The sequence below is a fragment of the Myotis lucifugus genome, unplaced genomic scaffold (genome assembly GCF_000147115.1).
Source record: "Myotis lucifugus unplaced genomic scaffold, Myoluc2.0 scaffold_332, whole genome shotgun sequence".
Lineage (NCBI taxonomy): Eukaryota > Metazoa > Chordata > Mammalia > Chiroptera > Vespertilionidae > Myotis > Myotis lucifugus.
In genome coordinates this window covers 637,021-658,047 of record NW_005871380.1, presented here as the reverse complement: position 1 = coordinate 658,047, position 21,027 = coordinate 637,021, and the positions used below count along the sequence as shown (strand labels likewise).

The window sequence follows — 21,027 nt, the reverse complement described above, 5'->3', positions numbered from 1 at the left end:
CTGAGTGGGACCAAGTGGGCTCTGGACTCGGGCCCCAGCTGCTTCCTTGGCCCTGCCCTTCCCACCAACTCCTCAGACCTCCCTCTGCCGTCTCTGTTCTAGTCCTTTCCACCGACTTCCTGTTTGGTTTTAGGAGGGAGGCATGAGAACCCAGGAGTAGGGAATTCAGGCCCTGGGTCAAACCTGGTTCATATCCCAGCTCCTAAACTTCCGGTGTGACCTCGCCAAGTCATTCAGCCTCTCTGAGTTTGTTTTCTCACCTGGGAAATGGTGCCATGAGTGGATACATATCTCACGGGGTTGTGGGGCCTCAGAAGTAAAAGTGTATGGTACATCCACAGGAGTCAGTTGCTGATGGTCCCAATAATTGTAACTGTTGCCAGAGTGGCCCCTTCCATCTGTTCCTCTCCATGTTCTCAGAGCCCATTACTGTATCCTAAGCACCAGCCACCAGGAGATGGTTCCCTAGGACCTTCCCTGCTGCAAAGCAGACAGAACTCAAAAGCCTTAAAAAGGAATGGAATACTGACACATGCTATAATCAGTAGAAGTGCCCCTGAGCTGGTGCATATATGCCCATGACTTTGTTGCTCAGACCAAATGCCACAGCAGATAGAAACACAGATGAGGCTGAGCAGGCAGACTCCTACACACCCCTCAGCACCCAGGTTGGGAGACCACATCCAGAAGCCTGGTCTGGCCCTGGAAGCGCCTTCAATGCAGAGCCACACAGCTGGTGGGATTCGTCATGCCTAGGCCTAGCACATTCCACTTGTGTTTTTATCTCAGTTTTAAGCCTTTGTTTTTGATGCATTTAGGTGGGGATATGTAAAACAGTGAAGTTGCGAGGCATGAATAGAGTGCTGCGAACTCTCTTGAGCACCTTGGTCTTGGTGTGGAATCCACACGCATGTAAACTGCTCAGGGTCCCCCGGCACATCGGCTCTGCTGCCACCTCAGGTGTCACGTGCACACCCTGTGATTTCACTGGGGGAGCTAGCCTGTTATGCAGGTGCTTTAAGGGGACTCAGTTTCCTTTTCCCAGTTCTCTGCAGGCCTGGCCTGCAGCCCATGCCTCCACCCCGCTTCCCCAAGGCCAGGGCATCTCCTGGTAGACTTCCTATTAGCACCTCTTTGTCCTCTCTTCAAAGGCCATGCCTGGGGGCCACCATCATGTGACAACTGGCTGGGCTAGTTGGCACTGCCAGATGTGGTCCCACCCTCAGCCCCTCTCAGCTGCCCCTGTGCCGGTTGGGTAGGGAGTGTGGGGAGAGACCCTGGCTGGGTTCGGTTTCCAGAGAAGAAGCCATTTTGGATAGCGAGGCACATTTTCCTTTCTGGAACATTGTGTGGTGGCAGTGCCGCAGTGAGAACCCAGTGGGCCCAGCCTGCTGAGCACTCTGGAATGAAAACATCCCGTTTCCCCTGCCACTGTCTGGGGCGGTGCGGTGTCTGGGCTCTCGGCACACCGGGGCCTGGCCCTGCCTGCTGGGTGTCTGCATCTCCAGCTGGCCAAGGCGGCAGAGGCGCTGCCAAGTGAAAGGCAGCTGGAAAATGCAGCTCATGTCCTTTTTCCCCGGAACACCTCGTTCTCTATGGTTTGGCAGCCATCTCCGTCAAGGGGCCCAGTGATGCCCAGCTGCTGATGTCAGGGAGGAGACTGCATTTGGGGGCCAAGGTGGGCGGAGCTCTTTCTCTTCCTGAGGAGCCTGTGGGCCCAGGCCTGACAAAGTGTAGTGCTCCCAAGTTTAGCAGCCCCCATGCCCGGGAGGCACGGCGCCCGCTCCTGTATCCTGGGGCCACTCTGGAAGGGGCTTTGTACCAAGCAGAGCAGAGCCACCTTTTCCCTCTAGTCGAGATGGGAAATGAGGGCCAGGCTCAGGGCAAGGCCAACGGCACTGGAGGCTCCAGGGTCCCGCACCTCCAAACAGCTCCGTAGCCCTGGCCTCAGGCTGCACCATGCCATTGGCTGTGCCCAGCAGCTGAGTGGGTGGTGGGATTGCCGGCCATGCTGGACTGATGCTTCTGCCCCTGTGCTGGCCCCTTGGCCAGGTTGGGAGAGCCCGGCTGCCTTCTTCATTCTTCAGATTCTGAAGAACTGATGGTGGGGTGCGGATGGTGGCTTCCCTGAGCCTCAGCATTCTCTGTAAAGGGGTGGTGCGGCCCCTGCTCGGGCTGGCTGGGACAGGCCAGCGTCAGAGGGACATACCAGTTGAGTGCAGTGCCTGGGGGGCACCCAGGTGCTGGTTCTTTTCCTCTCAACTTGGAAGGGGGACCCCAACTCCCTAGCTGCAGGTGGAAGGGTGAGCTGAGCCCCTCTCCTGGGTGGGCCCCCTCTTTCCCAGCCCCTGGCCCCCACCCTGGTCTGTTAGTACCCTGACAGTGGCTGATCTCCAAATGCACCTCCTCAGGGCTGGGCTGTGTGGAGGACACCCCACAGCTTCATCTGCCTGTGGTCCCAGGGGGGTCCTAGCCAGTCGGTGTTACTGTACCAGACACCCATGGCTCATCCTGGTGACAGCTTAGTAGTAGGGTGGCAAAGCTCCTTGAGGGAGCCCCACAGGACACCCTGTGAAATGGGCACCACCTGCTGTTCCAAGCCCTGGGGCTGCGAGGCTGTGGCGGCTCTCACTCTGGCCTTTCCCTCTAGTTTTCAAGGCTGAGACGTCCCCCACCCCCCTTGCTGATTCCCTGGGCCCTGGTTTAGAGCCAGGTGGGGGCTTGGGCACAGAGCCAATGTGGGTCTGGTGGGCCCTCCCTGCCCCTTCTCCCTGGCAGGCCTGCCTCCTGCCCACCTCCCCAGCTCATCCTCTCTGCATGTTTTTCTTTAAATCGGCTCTCTCTCTTAAACTTGAATTCATTAAAAGTCATCGTTTCCGGCCCTGGAAGCCAGCCTCACTCTCCACAAATAGAAGGGAATGAAAACAAAATGAGGTTATTAGACTCAAACTGGCGCAGGACTGGGCTCCTGACTGCCTGTACCCAGTGCTACAGGACACATTAGTGAGTGACGAGGTAGCAAGTGGGTGGCACTACCTGGCCTGAGGGCTGAGGTGGGGGCAGGGGTCCCCTGAGGGGCCCAGGACCAGCACTGTGGCCTTTCTTCCCTTCTGCCTGAGCCTGGCTTCCAGGGACTGTGTGTGGCGTTCCCCTTGATGGGTGGACGGGAACCTGTTTCTCCCGGAGTGTGTGGCACCTCCAAGGAGAGGACAGGCTGGCCCAGCCAGACCCACTGACACTGTATTTCCAGGAGCTCTGAGGGTTCAGGCTGGAGGGAGCCTTGGGCCCTGGATGGGGAGTAGGATGCCTTTTTCTGCTACCGCTGTGCTGTGCTGTCCTGTCGGAGGGAGGAGGCAGCTGCTGGCTTGGGAGGAGCAGGTTACATAACATGTGCAGGCGGCCCTTCTGGAGCCCATTCCCCTCAAGCCCTGTCTCCAGCGCAGCGGCCAGCACTGGGGTGGGGGTGCTGGGCTGGGGCCTGGCACTCACCCCCGCCGCTGACCACATGTGTCTGGAATGTGCAGATGTTTCCTTGGGGGCTCTGACTGGCCCCCAGACCTCGCCCGGCATCTGGACTGGGGAGCTCTAGACTGGAGAGCAGGCACCCAGGCCAATCCCGTCCTCGGCCGAGGAGAAAACTTAGGCAGCTCTGGGCTGCCGGGCAGCTTCCCGCCTTGTCTGGGGCTTTATTTCCTCAGCTCTGAAAGGGACTGCCCTTGGAGCCACCCAGGGGACACTCCAGCCCTGCTGTCACAGCATCCTCTCTCCTTGGCCTTCACCTCTCCACCCCACTTACCTTTGCACTCAAAGTCCCTTTCCATCTCTTTCTGTTCTGGTCCTGGGACTCCCTCCCCTCCCTTCCTCCTCCCCTCCCCTCTCTCCCCCCACCCCTCCACTGCCACCCCTTCTCACTGCAAGGCTTGGGATGTGAGCAGGGGCAGAGCCCTGTGTGGGCAGGGGAAGCTGCCTTTGTCCATTGGGTTGGGTGGGCCCTCAGCCCCTTCTGCTGGGCTTCTCCAGCTTGGTGGTGGATGCAGGGATCCCCCTTCCCTCACCCTACCCTCTCTCTTGCTTGGAGCAGGAAAGATCAGAGTCAGAGGAATTGGGATGTGCTATTGGTTGCTCAAACCCTGAAGACAAGGATGCAGGCCCAGGGGAAGCTAATGGTCCTCCCCTTGAGAATGTCTGATCTAGAAGGCAGAGGGAGTTGGGACCACCCCTGCGTGGGGACAGACCGGGCTCCCCAGTGACTGCTGGGCCCTGTTGGGGGAGGAGAAGGAGGGCCCAGATGCGTGGGGTAGACCAGGGATCTTCCCTTCTTCTCCATCACACTTGCCTGTCTTGGAGCAGGAGAGGGGACAGCAGAAGGGATGGGCTGGGAGTGAGAGTCCCCATCTCCGTGGGACTCGTGTTCAGTGTTGCAGGCAGTGGGGGCCCCTCCCAGCCATATCCCTGGTGCCTAGGGAGGTGACACATGTCTTGTGCTGTTGTGGGTGTGTGCCTGTTCCCAGGTCACCCCCCCCCCAAGCTGGCCTAATCTCTCCAACCTTGGCATCCCTGGAAGTTGCTGGCTTGGGGTTTGCAGGGACCTGGGATGGTCCAGCTGGCTCAGAGGGTGGGCCTGCTTGGCCTAGCATCTCTCAGGGTGCTGTCCAGCCAGGCTGCTGGCTCTCCTCCCGTGGGTCTGGCCTCTGCTGTTTCTGCCCACTGTGTGGGCTCCTATAGGCAGCTCCTTGGGCCTGCTGTGTCCTGTCGTTTTCCCCTCCCATGTCGTTTCCCCCCACTTTTGCAGGACTGTGGGCAACTGAGTGTGGGACAGGGTGTCAGATTGCGATGACATCACCTGGGGGTGCAGAGGAAGCTGAGGGGCTGGAGAGGGGATGGGGCTGGCCCGACGCCCTGGCGTTCCCCCAGAACAGTGATGGCAAAAGCAGATGGAGATGTGGAAAGTGGCTGTTCAGGGCCTCGGGGCTGTGGGGCTGGGTGAGGACTCTACCACTGTCCCCTTCCAACGGTTCTCCTTTTAGTGACCCTCGCCCATGACCCTTCCAGTGACCTCCACTCCAGTGATTTCTCTGCTCCCACCCTTCCCAGTGTACACTGAGCACAGAAATGGGTAGTGCTGCCCACTGTGCCCCCTAGAAGAAAGCATATGCCCCCCCATGTCTCCCAGACCCACTTTAAAAAAATATTTTTATTGATTTTAGAGAGGGGAAGGGAGAAGGAGAGAGAGAAAGAGAAACATCAGTGATGAGAGAGAATCATTGATTGGCTGCCTCCTGCACGCCCCCTGCTGAGGATCAAGCCCGCAACTAGGGCATGTGCTCTTGACTGGAATCGAACCCGGGACCCTTCAGTCCGCAGGCCCACACTCTATTCACTGAGCCAAGCCGGGTAGGGCCCAGACCCACTTTTGAGCATGTATCTTGGCTTACCTGATGGCAGCTGCCAGACAAAGGAAAAAGCCTCCTCCCACCCCCATGTCGGAGGGAAGGGGGAAGCTGGGCTCAGATGGGGAGAGCAGAGGTGTCCCTGCCCGAGGCCCCATCCCCATGTCCCCTAGTCCACAAAGGTTTCTCCCCTGGAGTTCTTAGAACCACACTCTGGCATGGGTTCCTGGCCCACAGCCCTTGAGGCAAACAGACCTGTATGTGCAAGCACACACTCCCGTTTCCAGATGGAGAGCCTCAGGTCTCGGATCTGACCCTGAGGCCACAGTGCCACTTCCTGGAGTGGAGGAGGCCTGGGTCCTGACCTCCCTGGCTGGAGTGGCTTCTGACTACCCTTGCCCACCCTCCTACTTCAAGAGCAGCATGCGAGTGTGGAAAATCTAGGGTACCTGCCTGCTCTTGAGAATGGGTTTGTTACTCTGCACCTCTTCTGGCACTTTCTTTAGTTCTCAGTTTGAACATTTGGGGAGCGGGGGCTGCGGTTTGCACCTGTGTTTCTCGTGCCTTTGTGTGCTGAGGAGGCACTGAGCCACACCGCTGATGGGCTTAGGGCTCTCAAACTAGATCATGTCTCGTGTCACAGGTGAGGGCAAAGGACGTCTGGGCCTCTCAGTGTGTGGCTGCACTGGTTCCCAAAGCAGTCAGGCTCTCAGGGTGCTGGGTGGCATGACTGCATGAGCTGGCACCTGCACTGCCATTCGACCTTCTTGCTGGGAGGAGAGCCTTGCCAAGTTAGGTGTCCTGGCATCCTGCCTGGTTGGGCCACTTGGTCAGAGCAGTGGTGGGGCTGCTGTGGGTCCTCCGGCGGAAGCCCCATCCCTGTCTGGTCCCAGCAGGAGCTCTGACCCACCAATGCCTCCCCCGCCCTGTAGGACCCCAGTCTGGTTTTGAAGAGGCTCCACCGCCGGGAGGACCTGCCTGCTTTTCTGCCAGCCTGGCCCATTTGACCAGCCGTGGGCAAACTACGGCCCTCGGGCCGGATCCGGCTGTTTGAAATGAATAAAACTAAAAATAAAAAAGACCGTACCCTTTTATGTAATGATGTTTACTTTGAATTTATATTAGTTCACACAAACACTCCATCCATGCTTTTGTTCCGGCCCTCCGGTCCAGTTTAAGAACCCATTGTGGCCCTCGAGTCAAAAAGTTTGCTCACCCCTGCATTTGACTGTGTTTGGAGTTTCTCTCAGCCCCTCTTGCTCACTGGAGGACCGTGTGCTTGCTCACTTGCTGCCTGTACCCTCTGACTGAGGCTGCCCTTGGTCTGCTGCCCACCCCCGGCAGGCCTAGGCCAGTGTCAGTGGAGCTCTTCATGTCCATGTGCTGTCTGCTCATCGGCAGAGAGAGACAGAGAGACAAAGAGAGACGGAGAGACAGACACACACACACCAGGCTCCCAGTGTTAGCTGACTGCGTCCATAGTTCAAATCCCCACACCCCCTTAGTGGAAGCCACAGGGGGACTGGGCCAAGCCCCCTGCATTGGTCACTCAAAGGCCAGTGGTGTCCCCCCAAACTCCCTAGGTAGCCCCCTGGCTATGTTGGGAGCCAGGATAGTGGGAGCAGCCTAGCTGAGACCCAGCCTTCAGTCCCTGTCCGTGGTAGGTGGCCAGCATTCAAATATTGGTTGCCATGAAGCTCCATGTGGCCAGCAGGTCTCCAGGGAGGAGCAGTGGTCAGAGGCTGGGGTGGGGGTCATTTCCTGAGCCTGGCTCCAGAGGTGGTCCTGGTTGTGAGCTGAGCGGGTGGACTGTGCCAGGCATCCCAGTCAGCCAAGCCCTGGGACCTTGTCTTCCCCTCACCCCCATGACCTTGGGGCCTGTGTGTGTGGAGGCCCAGAGGCCTGGGCTGGTCCTCGGTGCCTCGGCTCCAGGAGGACCTTGTTTCACACCAGCCTGTTCTTACTCAGCTCCTGTTGTGTTCAGAGCAGGCTGGAGAAAGAGCCAGAGGGTGACTGATGGGAGCTGGGCTTCAGGACACTCTCCCACCCCAGGCTGCCATGGGAGCTTGGATAGGAGGGCCCATGGTGGCGGGGCCAGGGCCAGGGATGGAGGTAGGATGGGGGGGGGGGAGGCTGTGTGTTTTAGGAGCTGGGTTGGCAGGCCTGGAGGAGGCATCGACGGACCCCGGTCTCTGCATGGCTGTGTGGTCACTGATGGGCAGACAGGGTTGGTGAGAAGCCGTCTGAGACATCAGAGGGCAGAGGCTTATGGGTAGGAGGTCCAGGCCTCATTTATTTAGAGACCTGTGGGAGCCTGGGGAGAGGATGAGGAGGATAGGGTGGTTAGGTGACTGGGGGTGTCTAAGTGGTCCCCGGGTCCCCGTCCCAGAAGATAGATGGGCAGAGTGACTGTGATCTCCCCCTCGGGGCTGGGAGGGAAAGTGGGATTCTTGGCTAACGTCCTTGTTGTGTTAGTCCCGTCTTTCTTTGCACAGATTCTGGTGGGGTCACAGTCTGTTTCAGGAGATTCCCTTGCTCTCATCTGTCAGTTCATCCACTCCTACGCAGGTAGCACAGTTTAACATAGGGTCAACCCATGTTTCGCCTTTTCTTGATGGTTCTTGCCCAATTATGCTTCTCACTGAATCTGTGTTATCTTGACCGTGTGGGGTCATGTTATCGAGGTCATGTTAACCTTGAGGTTTAACAGGGGCTGTTATCATCACTATGGTGCTGGGTCATCCACTAGGGTCCTGTCCCTGTTCATCTGGACTTTGTGCCCCACTGTGTCTCAGGGACATTCAGAGGCCTCCCCAGTGGCAGCAGCTGGCCCCTGTGTGGAGCGGGGTGAAGTCTGCCCTCTGTGGTGTGGGATGGCCTTGCTGGGCCAACGGGAAGGGGACTGGGCAGGGCCTTGGATCTGCAGGAGAGGGGGCAGGGCATGGATGGAGTTTGAGGGGCCCCAGGCCTCTCCTGCCTTGGTTTCCCCAGCTGAGAGTTCATTCCGATTCTCCATTCTGGCCATAGGGATAGGGAGCTTGGGGGTGGGGTCCTGGGGAGCTTCCAGGATGGCCTCGGGGTGGCTTTGTGTCCTGCCCAGGGATCCAGTGCTGACCTGTGGCCGCTTTGTTTCCCAGAGATGTCTCCCACAACCTGCTCCGGGCGCTGGATGTTGGGCTCCTGGCGAATCTCTCAGCGCTGACAGAGTTGTGAGTGCCCCCTTTGGCTCAGCTGTGGAATTCCACAGGGTGGGAAGGTGGCGGCAGCTTGTCACCATTGTGGTTATGGGGGCATCCCTCAGACCCTGCCGAATCCCCCCTTTCTTTCAGGGACATAAGCAACAACAAGATTTCTACACTAGAAGAAGGAACATTTGCTAATTTATTTAATTTAAGTGAAATGTAAGTTGCATTTAAAAAAATATATATTTTTATTGATTTCAGAGAGGAAGGGAGAGGGAGAGAGAGATAGAAGCATCAGTGATGAGAGAGAATCACTGATTGGCTGCCTCCTGCTCGCTCCCCCACTGGGGATCGAGCTTGCAACACGGCATGTGCTCTTACTGGGAATTGAACTGTGACCACCTGGTTCATAGGTCGATGCTCAACCCACTGAGCAACCCGCTGGGCTAAGTTGCATTGTTTTTGTTTTCTATTTATTTTTTGTTAATCTTCACCCAAGGATATTTTTCCATTGATTTTTTTTTTAGAGTGGAAGTGGGGGGTTGGGTGGGGGGGGAGAGAGGGAGAAACATCGATTGCTTGCCTCCTGCATGAGCCTGGACCAGGACCGATGATCGAGCCTGCAATCCAGGTACATGCCGTTGACCAGAATTGAACCTGGGACCCTTCAGTCCGAGGGCCAACACTATCCTGAGCCAAACCGGCTAGGGCTAAGTTGTGTTGTTTTTGATGGGTGTCAGTGGCTTGACCCACGGCCCCCCAACAACACCCTGCCCTCCTGACCTAGCCTTCATACTTGCTTCCTAGTTTGAGACCAGACTCTGAGAGGCTGTTTGTTCACTTGTTGGGGGTTGGGGGGCTGACCTCCCTGGGATAAGGACGGCCTAGACTCTTCCTCAAGGCCAGGCCTGGTCCCCTGTACCTGCCCACCACACACTGAGTGCCTGGCCCTGCTCCTCCCACAGAAACCTGAGTGGGAACCCGTTGGAGTGTGACTGTGGCCTAGCTTGGCTGCCGCGCTGGGTAGAGGAGCAGCGGGTTCATGTGGTGCAGCCAGAGGCGGCCACTTGTGCGGGGCCTGGCCCCCTGGCTGGCCTGCCCCTCCTTCGAGTCCCCTTGTCTGACAGTGGCTGTGGTGAGTGTGGGCAGGGCCAGCTTCGTTTCCTGTGGTACAGCCCTTCCAAGCAGGGCCTCTGCAGGTGCTCGGGTCCCCAGCCTACACAGTAGATGGGGACCTGGGGAACAGGGCTGAGACGGACTAACTGGGCCAGGAAGGCCCTCTGGACCAGGGTGTGGGCAGGGTGGGGGAAGACCAGCAGTGGGGTGGGGTGGGGTGATCTGGGATCTAGAGTGGGGCCTGAGAGGCAGCCATCTGCCCCTTTCAGGTGAGAAGTACGTTGCCTGCCTCCCCAACAACAGCTCGGGTGCCACGGTGCTGGTGGCCTTCTCAGTTGCTCATGAGGGTCCACTGGTGCCCGAGGCCTGCAGTGCCTTCTGCTTCTCCACCGGCCAGGACTTCGCGGCCCTCTCAGAGCAGGGCCACTGCCTGTGCGGGACTGCCCATCCCCCCAATACCTCCTCCATCTGCCTGTCCTTCTGCTCTCGCTCCCCACAGCCCCTTGCCCCTGCCTGCGGGGGCCCCACCATCCTCCAGAATGTCTTCCCTGCCTCCCCAGGGGCTGCCCTGGTGGGGCCCCAAGGACCCCTGGCCTCTGGCCAGCCAGCAGCCTTCCATGTCACTGCCTTGCTGCCTGTCAGCTCTACACACTGGGACTTTGGTGACAGCTCCCCTGAGGTGGACATTGCTGGTCCTGCCAGCGTTCACCACTATGTGCTGCCTGGGCGCTATCACGTGACAGCAGTGCTGGCCCTGGGGGCTGGCTCAGCCCAACTGAGGACAGAGGTGCAGGTGGAGGCGGCTCCCGCTGCCCTAGAGCTCATGTGTCCGGCCTCGGTGCACAGTGATGAGACCCTTGAGCTCAGCATCCGAAATCGTGGTGGCTCAGGCCTTGAAGCTACCTACAGCATCATGGCCCTGGGCGAGGAGCCAGCCCAAGGTGGGTATTTCCCTGGGCCCGGGTCACCACTCCTGTTTCTCACCCCAGGGTCGGGTGGGTGGGGCAGAGGCCCAGGTGGGCACACATTAATGCCCCATCTCTCTCCCTGCCGGCCCCCAGTGGTGCATCCGCTATGTCCGTCTGACACCGAGATCTTCCCTGGTAACGGACACTGCTATCGCCTCGTAGCAGAGAAGGCAGCCTGGCTGCAGGCGCAGGAGCAGTGCTGGGCCTGGGCTGGGGCCGCCCTGGCCATGGTGGACAGTCCCGCCATCCAGCACTTCCTGGTTTCCCGCGTCACCAGGTACCTGAACCCAGCCCTGAGAGGCTGGGAGGTTGGGGTGGCGAGGCTGAACACTGTGGTGGGGACAGAGCCTGAGACAGTCAGGAGGATAAGGTGAGAGTGGCTGGAGAGGCCTCAGTACCAGCCGAGGCTAGCGATGGGGGCCAGATCCCCACCTCCTGGTTCCCTGTGTGGGCAGAGCCTAAGTTAGACAGTGAAACCATATCCTGGACATCCTCAGTGTAGAGGAGGGGAAATCAGTTGAGGGTCAGAGTGGTCAAACCCATGCCCAAGGTCACTGGTTAATATGCTTGGCCCCAGCGCCTGGCTCTGACTACAGCTCCTCATTTCTCTCTCTGTGTCTATCCCTGTCCCTCTGCTCTTCCCTGTGTCTGTCCCTATCCCTATCTCTCTGTCTGTTTCTGTGTCCATTCCTAGCTATGTGTCTACAGTTCTTGCCCCTAAGAGGGTCTTCCTACCTTGGCAAAGCTCTGGAGAATATCCCTTCGGGAACTGATATGTGGGTGTCATGGCCCCCAAATGCCACACTCTGGGCCTCCCCACAGGACATAGTGCTGGTCTGATTGAGGCAAGATCCTGTGGCTGGGCCCCTAGCTGCATGGTGAGGGTGGCTGGATGGGAATTACTCTGGGCCTTGCTCTCCAGGTCATGTCTCTGAGCCTCGGTTTTCCCATCTGGAGAGTAGGGGCAGGGCCCACCTGAGGGACGGCTATGAGAAGCCTGCCCCTAGAGAGGATGAATGGAGGGGCACTTGTCTTTGGGGAGCCCCCTGAGTCCTCGCCCTCCCCATCATCTGCAGGGGCCTGGACGTGTGGATCGGCTTCTCGGCTGTGGAGGGCGCTGAGGCAGGCCCGCTGTCTCGGGGTGAGGCCTTCAGCCTAGAGAGCTGCCAGAACTGGCTACCTGGGGAGCCACATCCCGCTACTGCAGAGCGCTGTGTGCGGCTTGGGCCTGCCGGGCAGTGCAACACGGACCTGTGCTCGGCACCACACAGCTACGTCTGTGAGCTGCGGCCTGGAGGTGCGCTGGGGCTGCTGGGCTGGGGGGTGCCTTCTGCCCTGGACCAGGACAGCTACTCCAAGCACAGTCTCCTGGCCCCAGAGCTCCTCCTACCCTTGGCTAAGATAGTGCCCCCTGCCCCCCGGCTCCTTTCTTAGCCGGTCAGTATTCATTAGGTGTTTGCTGAGCACCTGCTGTCGTCCTGGGCTGGGTGTGCACCGGAGGAAACAGACAAAGATAGAGGAAGCTGGGGGGTTGCGGGGGCTGCTGCCAGGTGGCTCAGTCCTGCCCTGGCCCCTTTCACTCTCCTCTTTGGCCTGGGACCAGTACCTCATTGCACACTTGCCACCCCAGGCCCCGTGTGGGATGCGGAGAACTTCCTCCTGGGGGCGCCCAGCGGAGACCTGCAAGGACCACTGAGCCCCCTGGCACAGCAAGAGGCCCTCTCTGCCCCCCGGGAGCCCGTCGAGGTAGGCCAGCCAAGACCCTGCCCCCAGACACAGATCACTCTTACTGTGTGCCTCTTTAGAAAACAGCTGCCTTTTTAAGGGTCCTTTTAAATTTCCTGTGTGCCCAGTGGAGATGGTTTAGAACAGCAGTCGCCAACCTTTCGGACCTCGTGGACGGTCCGTGGACCACCGGTTGACGACACTGGTTTAGAAAACCCGCTGTTGCGCAGGGAGGAGAAGCCCCTGGCCTGGTATCCAGGAGAGTTCTGAGCTCCTGTGCCTTTTCTCTGTCTGTGGATTTAAAAAAAGCTGCTCACAGATGCTTTGACATGACTTTTCCTCCCTAGCAAAGCGTGTGGGGAGCCTCATAAAGCCCCCTGTTGTGGCTCCTTCCCCTCTCGGCTGGTGGGGGCTACAGGCCAGGGTTTATGGAGCTGAGCATGCCAAATCCCCCTCCTACCGGCACCTGCTCCCCACACCTCCCCCTTCCCCCCCGTCCTTATCCCTTTCCACCTCACCAGGTGATGGTGTTCCCTGGCCTGGGCCTGAGCCATGAAGCCTTCCTCACCGCTGCCGAGTTTGGAACCCAAGAGCTCGGCCGGCCTGCCCAGATGAGGCTACAGGTGTACCGGCCCATGGGAGGAGCAGGTGGGGCCCTGTCCTGGTGGTGGGAGTTGGGGGGCTTGGGTAGCCTCTGTGCGTTGTCATGTCTGCTGGTCTCTTTACCATTGGACTGGTCTCCAGCCTCAAGGTGGACAGAATGGTGTCCACAGAGACCACTCGTGCTGGGGGCCCAGGGACAGATTGGATAGGGCTTGCCTGGGTGGGGGTTCTCCCGGCTCAGTCAGCTGGCCCCGTGTTGGGAAGGGGAGGGAATGATGGTAGAGGCCGGGAGTACTTCCTGGCAGGGCCCCAGGTAGTAGTGGACATCCTGACTGGAACTCCCTGTAAATCAGGACCTGTGACACCCTTCCTCTCCTCACAGGGGTCCCAGCGAACAGCAGCGAGCCTGAGAGTCGGTCCCTGGAGAACAGGACTGAGCTGGCTCCTGACTGTACACCAGAAGGAGTCTGGTGCCCCAGATCCAACATCTGCCTGCCACTGGACACCCCCTGCTACCCTCAGGCCAACGGGTCCACGGCAGGGCCGGGGCTCCCAGGGGCCTCCTACACACTGTGGAGGGAGTTCCTCTTCTCTGTTCCTGCGGGGCCCCCTGCCCAATACTCGGTGTGTGTCACTGGCCTGGGTGCCATCTGCCTCCCCCTCAGCCACCTGAAGTCTGGGTCTCCCCATTAAGCAGACAATATGCAGATTCTTCCACATAGTCCACGGGCCCCCTGCCCACCCTGGCCTTGTCAGAGCCCTTGCTCATCTCCCAGCACAAGAAGCTCCCGCCCCAGGACCGTTAGCTTTCTGTGCCTTCTGAGGAAGACTCTAAACCTCCTGGCCTGGCCTTTTCCTCCTCTTCTTCAAGTCTTGGCTGCTGTGTCCCTCAGAGGTCCCTCCCCTGTCCGGGAAGCCCCATCTGCTGCATTCTCTCTGTCTTGCCTTGTGCATGTTCTGTTTGTCTGAGGCTGTCCCTTCTGTCCCCACCATGAGTGCCTGGGGCCCCTATGAAGCCTGGTAGAGTGAGTGAGTGATGAGTGTTGAGATCCATGTGGAGGAGTGACTCCGGGTTCCCCGCTAGGGTCCTACCTGCCTGTCGGAGCCCTGGCCCAGTGTTCTCTGCAGGCCCCTGACCAGAGGTGGCCCACTGTGAGGCCCTGACACAGCCCCACCTCCCTCTCCTGTAGGTCGCCCTCCGTGGCCAGGATGGCCCCCTGCTCCCTGGTGACCTCATAGGCTTCCAGCATGATGCCGGCCCGGGTGCCCTCCTGCGCTGTACCTCAGCACTCAGCCATTCTGGCCCCGAGGCCCCATACTTCTCTACTAATGCCTCGGCCTGGCTGGGCTGCCTGCCTACCCAGCTAGAGGCCAGCCGGGCTGGCCAGGCCTGTGCCCTGCGGCTGCTCACTGCCACGGAACGGCTCACCCCCCTGCTGGGCCTCAGGCCCAATCCAGGGCTGAGGCAGCCGGGACGCTATGAGGTCCGGGCCTCAGTGGGCAACAACGTGTCTAGGTGGAACCTATCCTGCAGCTTCGATGTGCTCTCCTCGGTGGCCGGGCTTCGGGTGGTCCACCCCACCCCCCATGATGGCCTCCTCTACGTGTCCACCAATGGCTCGGCGTTGGTGCTCCAGGTAGACTCTGGTGCCAATGCCACAGCCACGGTGCGCTGGCCTGGGGGCAACATCAGTGCGCCCTTCGAGGCCACCTGCCCAGATTCAGTGGCTGACCTGGTGCCAAGCTGTGCCCATGAGGCCAACAACACCCTGTTCTCAGTGTTGGCACTGCCGAGACTCCATGAGGGCGAGTATGCAGTGGAGGTTGTGGTGGAGAACAGCGCCAGCCGGGCCAACCTCAGCCTGTGGGTGAAGGTGGAGGAGCCCATCTGCGGCCTCCGAGCCATGCCCAGCCCCGAGGCCCGTGTGCTGCAGGGCGTCCTGGTGGTGAGTATGGCCAGCAGGTCTGTACGACCTCTCCTGAGATAAGGTGTCTGTGCAAAGCGTGGCCTCTCCCCGGTGATGAAAGAGCTTGGTTGGTTAATGAGCAGGTCCTGTTAGGTGGCCATTTATTCCTAAATTACTGAAAAGTCACTGCTGGAGCAGTGGCTCTAAAAACGTTTTTTCCACTCTCACATTTCAAGAAACAAATTGTAAAACTCTTCGCATACTTCTGACCTCATTAACCCTGGGTGTGTTTTCAGGCCCCGAGCACTTTTTGAGAAGGGGTCTGGTGCCACCTGGCCACATGAAGGCCTTTGGGGAAGGGACTGTCCCTGGGCCTGGGGTGCCCACCTGAACAGGCAGCCACCAGCTCTGCACCTTTGCACAGGGACTTTGGAAGCGCTGTTTCTGACAGTCCTGCCACTGTACAATGTGTCCCCCAGCTTGCCCAGTCACACCTGTTCACACCTGTTCTATCAGGTGATGCAGGTAAATATCTAGCATGAGACTCATGTGCCTTCCCAAATGGCACTGTGCTGTTCAACTGAGGGGCTTGAGCAGGAGCCCTGGAAGGGGTGTGCCCATTCAGAGATGACAGGTGGGGAACTGAGGTACAGAGAGGTCAAGGTGTGACTAAACCCAAGCTCAGCCCCATACCATGTGGCTCCTTAGTCGAGGGTGAGCCCTGAGGCCCTCCTCCTACCCCTTCTTGCCTTCCCTCTCCCTGACAGTGTCTTCAAGTCTGTCCCAGGAAGCCCCACAGGGAGGTGTGTCCAGGATGGTAGACGTGGGCTGAGGGCAGAGTTGGTTCTCCAAAGACCCTGTGCTGGGGCAGGGTCACCGTGGGCTGACGCTGTGCCCTTTCCTCAGAGGTACAGCCCCGTGGTGGAGGCCGGCTCAGACGTGGTCTTCCGCTGGACCATCGATGACAAGCAGTCGTTGACTTTTCACAATGTGGTCTTCAACGTCATCTACCAGAGCGCCGCGGTTTTCAAGCTCTCGGTGGGTGAAGGGCGCAGGAAAGGCTGCGGGCGGGCGGGCGGATGACTAGTGCTCGCCCTTGCCTTCTGTTTCTGTTCCGCGTTGCTCCTGCCCACCCTGTGGTAGCTGGGGGTGAGTGCCTGCTGGCTACCTGAACACCACCACCTGTCTCCGCAGCTGACAGCCACCAACCATGTGAGCAATGTCACTGTAAACTACAACGTCACCGTGGAGCGGATGCATAAGATGCGGGGCCTGCGGGTGTCTGCAGTGCCACCGGTGCTGCCCCCCAATGCCACGCTGGAGCTGGCGGCTGATGTGCTAGTGGACTCGGCCGTGGAGGTGGCCTTTCTGTGAGTGCACTGGGCCCAGCAGGTAGCAGGGGTGCCAGGTTCTTTCTCAGCACCCTTTCCCCAGTCCCCTCCTCATCTGTTGGGAGGTGATGGGTACATAGGATCTAGGAGGGGGTGGGAGCTGCAGCAGGGCTGGGTGGTACCCTGAACGAAGGTACAAGAATAGTGACTGACTATAGCCAGGCAAGGGTGCCCCCTATGAGAGCGGCCAGCCTGTCCCACTCATCCTCCCAGATGTTCACTGCCTGCCTGCTGCCCCGGCAGGTGGACCTTCGGGGATGGGGAGCAGGTGATCGGCCAGTTCAAGCCTCCATACGACGAGTCCTTCCAGGTCCCAGACCCCATGGTGGCCCAGGTGCTAGTGGAGCACAACACCACTCACACCTACACCATCCCAGGTGAGGGCGGGCCCACAGTCCTGCTGGCCCCCACTGGGCAAGCCCTGCTAGGGGCAGCCCCTTTCAAGTAGCTTGGGGTGATGGCCCAGGGCCTTACTAGGGTGAAAGAGGGGTGGCTAGGGGTGAGGGGTGGACTAGGTCACTGATCCCTGTGAACTGAATTTGCTGATAGGAAACTAGACCCTCCTGTGTCCTTCTCTGAGCCTTTTTTTGGAGAGAAGTGGTGGAGGGTTACTGTTTAGTTACTTTCAAAATTCCAGAACCCTCATACACAGAATGCAAAGTAAATAGCAGGGTTCCCACGATCCTTGCTTTGCACTGGCCTCACTCTGTTAACCCCAGTGAAGTCTTACTCAGAGACGGTCTGTTCCTCATCCCAGCTCTGCTGTAGCCCCGTGTCTTGCTCCGTGCTGATGGCACCTGACACACATCTCTCTGTGAGGACCCCGGGGGTGGGACCCAAGGGTGTTCTTTCCGTTTTGACCACGGCCCTACTCTGCCCTTCTGAGAGGTTCCTGCGCACAGCAGCCCTCATGGGGTTAGGGAGGGATTGTGCTAGCAGGCGGCATGGTGGCCACAGCGCCATTCCCACTCCGGGCCTGTCTCCCAGGTGAGTACAACTTGACCCTGCTCGTGTCTACCGCCTTCGAGAACTTGACGCAGCTGGTGCCTGTGAGTGTGCGTGCCATTCTGCCTGCCGTGGCTGTGGCTGTGGGCAGCCCTGTCCTGGTGGCTGGCCGGCCAGTCACCTTCTCCCCACACCCACTGCCTTCGCCTGGGAGCATCCTGTACACGTGGGACTTTGGGGATGGCTCCCCAGCCATGGTACATCACCAGCCAATGGTCAACCACATATACACCTCGAGGGGTACATACCACATCTGCCTAGAGGTCAACAACACAGTGAGCAGCACGGGGGCATGCACTGATGTCCGCGTCTTTGAAGAGCTCCGTGGCCTGCGTGTGAGCCTGAGCTCGGCTGTGGAGCAGGGCACGCCGGTGGTGGTCAGCGCCGCCCTGGAGTCGGGCGACAATGTCACATGGACTTTTGACATGGGGGATGGCACGGTGCTCACGGGCCCGGAGGCCGCAGTGGAGCATGTGTACTTGCAGGCTCGGAACTACACGGTGACCGTGGGCGTGTCTAGCCCCGCTGGCCACCTAGCCCAGAGCCTGCCCATGCAGGTCTTTGTCCTGGAGGTGTTGTGGATCGACCCTGTGGCCTGCATACCGGTGCAACCGCAGGCCCGGCTCACGGCCCACGTCACGGGGAACCCTGCCCACTACGTCTTCGACTGGACCTTTGGGGATGGCTCCTCCAACACGACCATCTGGGGGGACCCGACTGTGACTCACAACTTCACACAGAGTGGCACGTTTCCCCTGGTGCTCATCCTGTCAAGCCGTGTGAACAAGGCGCATTACTTCACCAGCGTGTGCGTGGAGCCCGAGGTGGGCAACGTCACTCTGCTGCCTGAGAGGCAGTTTGTGCGGCTTGGAGACAAGGCCCAGCTGGTGGCCCACGCCTGGCCCCCGTTCCACTACCGCTACACCTGGGACTTTGGCACCGAGGATGCCCCCTGCGTCGGGGCCCCCGAGGCCACGTTCACCTATTGGGATGCAGGCTCCTACCTGGTGACGGTCACTGTGTCCAACAACATCTCGGCTGCCAACGACTCAGCGCTCGTGGAGGTGCAGGAGCCCGTGGAGCTCACGGGCATCAGGGTCAATGGGTCCCGTGTGCTGGAGCTGCAGCAGCCTTACCTGTTCTCCACTGTGGGCCACGGGCGCCCTGTCACCTACCTGTGGGAGCTTGGGGACGGCGCACGGCTGGAGGGCCCTTCGGTCACTCACATCTACACCAGCACAGGCCACTTCACCATCAGGGTGGCCGGCTGGAACGAGGTGAGCCGCGGGGAGGCCCAGCTGAACGTCTCAGTACAGCGGCGTGTGCAGGGGCTCAGTATCAATGCCAGCCGCACGGTGGTGCCCCTGAACGGTAGCGTGAGCTTCAGCACCTCGCTGGAGGCGGGCAGTGACGTGCGCTACTCTTGGGTGCTCTGTGACCGTTGCACACCCATTCCTGGGGGCCCCACTATCTCCTACACCTTTCGCTCTGTGGGCACCTTCAACATCATCGTCACAGCTGAGAATGAGGTGGGCGCTGCCCAGGATAGCATCTTTGTCTACGTCCTGCAACGCATTGAGGGGCTGCAGGTGGCTGGTGGTGGTGGCGGCTGCTGCTTCCCCACCAACAGCACCCTTCAGCTACAGGCTGTGGTCAGGGATGGTACCAACATCTCCTATGGCTGGACTGCCCAGCGGGACAGTGGCACAACCCTGGTTGGTAGCGGCAAAACCTTCTCACTCACTGTGCTTGAGGCTGGCACCTACCACGTCCAGCTGCGGGCCACAAACATGCTGGGCAGTGCCTCGACCAACCGCACCGTAGAGTTTGTGGAGCCCGTAGGGTGGCTGTCTGTGGCTGCCTCCCCGAACCCGGCCCCTGTCAACGTGAGTGTCACCTTCTGCGCCGAACTGGCTGGTGGCAGTGATGTCATTTACTCCTGGTCCCTGGAGGAAGGACTGAGCTGGGAGACCCCAGAGCCATCCACAACCCATACCTTTCCCACTCCCGGCCTATACCTGGTCACAGTCACGGCCAAGAACCAGCTGGGCTTGGCCAACACCACCATTGAGTTGGCCGTGCAAGTGCCTGTGAGTGGCCTCAGCATCAGGGCCAGTGAGCTGGATGGAAGCTTTGTGATGACTGGCTCCACTGTGCCCTTCTGGGGGCAGGTGGCTTCCGGCACCAATGTCAGCTGGTGCTGGGCTGTTCCAGGTGGCAGCAGACACGGCCAGCACGTCACTGTGGCCTTCCCTGATGCTGGCACCTTCTCTGTCCAGCTCAATGCCTCCAACGCAGTCAGCTGGCTCATCGCCACACACAGCCTCGTGGTGGAGGAGCCTGTCGTGGGCCTGGTGCTGTGGGCCAGCAGCAAGGTGGTGGAGCCTGGGCAGCTGGTCCACTTCCAGATCCTGCTGGCCTCCGGTTCAGCCGTCAGCTTCCACTTGCAGGTCGCGGGGGCTGGCCTCGAGGCGCTCCCAGGGCCTCACTTTTCCCGCAGCTTCCCCCGGGTTGGGGACTACACAGTGAGCATCCAGGCCGAGAACCATGTGAGCCGGGCGCAGGCGCAGGCACGCATCCTGGTGCTGGAGGCCGTGGGTGGGCTCCAGGTGCCCAACTGCTGTGAAGCAGGCATCGCCACAGGCACTGAGAGGAACTTCACGGCCCGAGTGCAGCGGGGGTCTCGTGTTGCCTATGCTTGGTACTTCTCCTTACAGAAGGTCCAGGGGGACTCGCTGGTCATCCTGTCAGGCCGTGAGGTCACCTACACCCCTGTGGCCGCGGGGCTCCTGGAGATCCACGTGCGTGCCTTTAATGAGCTGGGCGGTGTGAACCAAACTCTGGTGGTTGAGGTCCAGGATGTCATCCAGTACGTGGCGCTGCGCAGCGGCCGCTGCTTCACCAACCGCTCTGCCCGGTTTGAGGCTGCCACCAGCCCCAGCCCCCGGCGCGTGGCCTACCACTGGGACTTCGGGGATGGGGCCCCGGCAGAGGACACGGAGGATCCCTGGGCTGAGCACTCCTACCTGCAGCCTGGGGACTACCACGTGGAGGTGAATGCCTCCAACCTGGTGAGCTTCTTTGTGGCACAGGCCACAGTTACCGTCCATGTGCTGGCCTGCAGGGAGCCCAAGGTGGACGTGGCCCTGCCCCCTCAGGTGCTGATGCGGCGCTCCCAGCGCAACTACCTGGAGGCCCACATTGACCTGCGCGGCTGTGTCAGCTACCAGACGGAGTACCGCTGGGAGGTGTACCGCGCCGCCAGCTGCCAGCGGCCTGGGCGCGCAGCCCGTGTGTCCCTGCCTGGCGTGGACGTGAGCCGGCCCCAGCTGGTGGTGCCTCGCCTGGTGCTGCCTGTGGGCCACTACTGCTTTGTGTTTGTGGTGTCGTTTGGGGACACACCCCTGTCGCAGAGCATCCAGGCCAACGTGACAGTAGCCCCGGAGCGCCTGGTGCCCATTGTTGAGGGAGGCTCCTACCGAGTGTGGTCAGACGTGCAGGACCTGGTGCTGGATGGGAGCAAGTCCTATGACCCCAACCTGGAGGATGGCGACCAGACACCGCTCAGCTTCCACTGGGCCTGTGTGGCCTCAACGCAGGTCAGATTCTCGGCAGGGCCAGAGGAAGGGGCGTCCTTCAGTCCCCTCGGGTGTTTGCACTAATGAGCCCAGCGGGGGGGGGAGGGTTCATCTGCTGGCAGAGTCCTGGTGGGCTTGATCCCATCTGGGGGAGGGGTGTCC

The 21,027-nt window shown here is 59.9% G+C and overlaps 1 protein-coding gene across 1 annotated transcript in view; it reads left to right on the top strand.

The window, feature by feature from the left end:
• The first annotated feature begins 1,858 nt into the window (after positions 1 to 1,858).
• PKD1 (polycystin 1, transient receptor potential channel interacting) overlaps positions 1,859 to 21,027 on the top strand; it is a 39,662-nt gene continuing 20,493 nt past the window's right edge. Inside the window, exons 1-15 of the mRNA XM_023764479.1 lie at positions 1,859 to 1,935; positions 8,528 to 8,599; positions 8,720 to 8,791; positions 9,538 to 9,707; positions 9,958 to 10,629; positions 10,750 to 10,933; positions 11,733 to 11,953; positions 12,287 to 12,402; positions 12,903 to 13,029; positions 13,367 to 13,608; positions 14,175 to 14,930; positions 15,798 to 15,929; positions 16,086 to 16,261; positions 16,526 to 16,659; positions 17,270 to 20,886. Coding sequence (XP_023620247.1) covers positions 1,859 to 1,935; positions 8,528 to 8,599; positions 8,720 to 8,791; positions 9,538 to 9,707; positions 9,958 to 10,629; positions 10,750 to 10,933; positions 11,733 to 11,953; positions 12,287 to 12,402; positions 12,903 to 13,029; positions 13,367 to 13,608; positions 14,175 to 14,930; positions 15,798 to 15,929; positions 16,086 to 16,261; positions 16,526 to 16,659; positions 17,270 to 20,886 — 6,768 coding nt within the window. The remainder of the gene's footprint in view (positions 1,936 to 8,527; positions 8,600 to 8,719; positions 8,792 to 9,537; positions 9,708 to 9,957; positions 10,630 to 10,749; positions 10,934 to 11,732; positions 11,954 to 12,286; positions 12,403 to 12,902; positions 13,030 to 13,366; positions 13,609 to 14,174; positions 14,931 to 15,797; positions 15,930 to 16,085; positions 16,262 to 16,525; positions 16,660 to 17,269; positions 20,887 to 21,027) is intronic.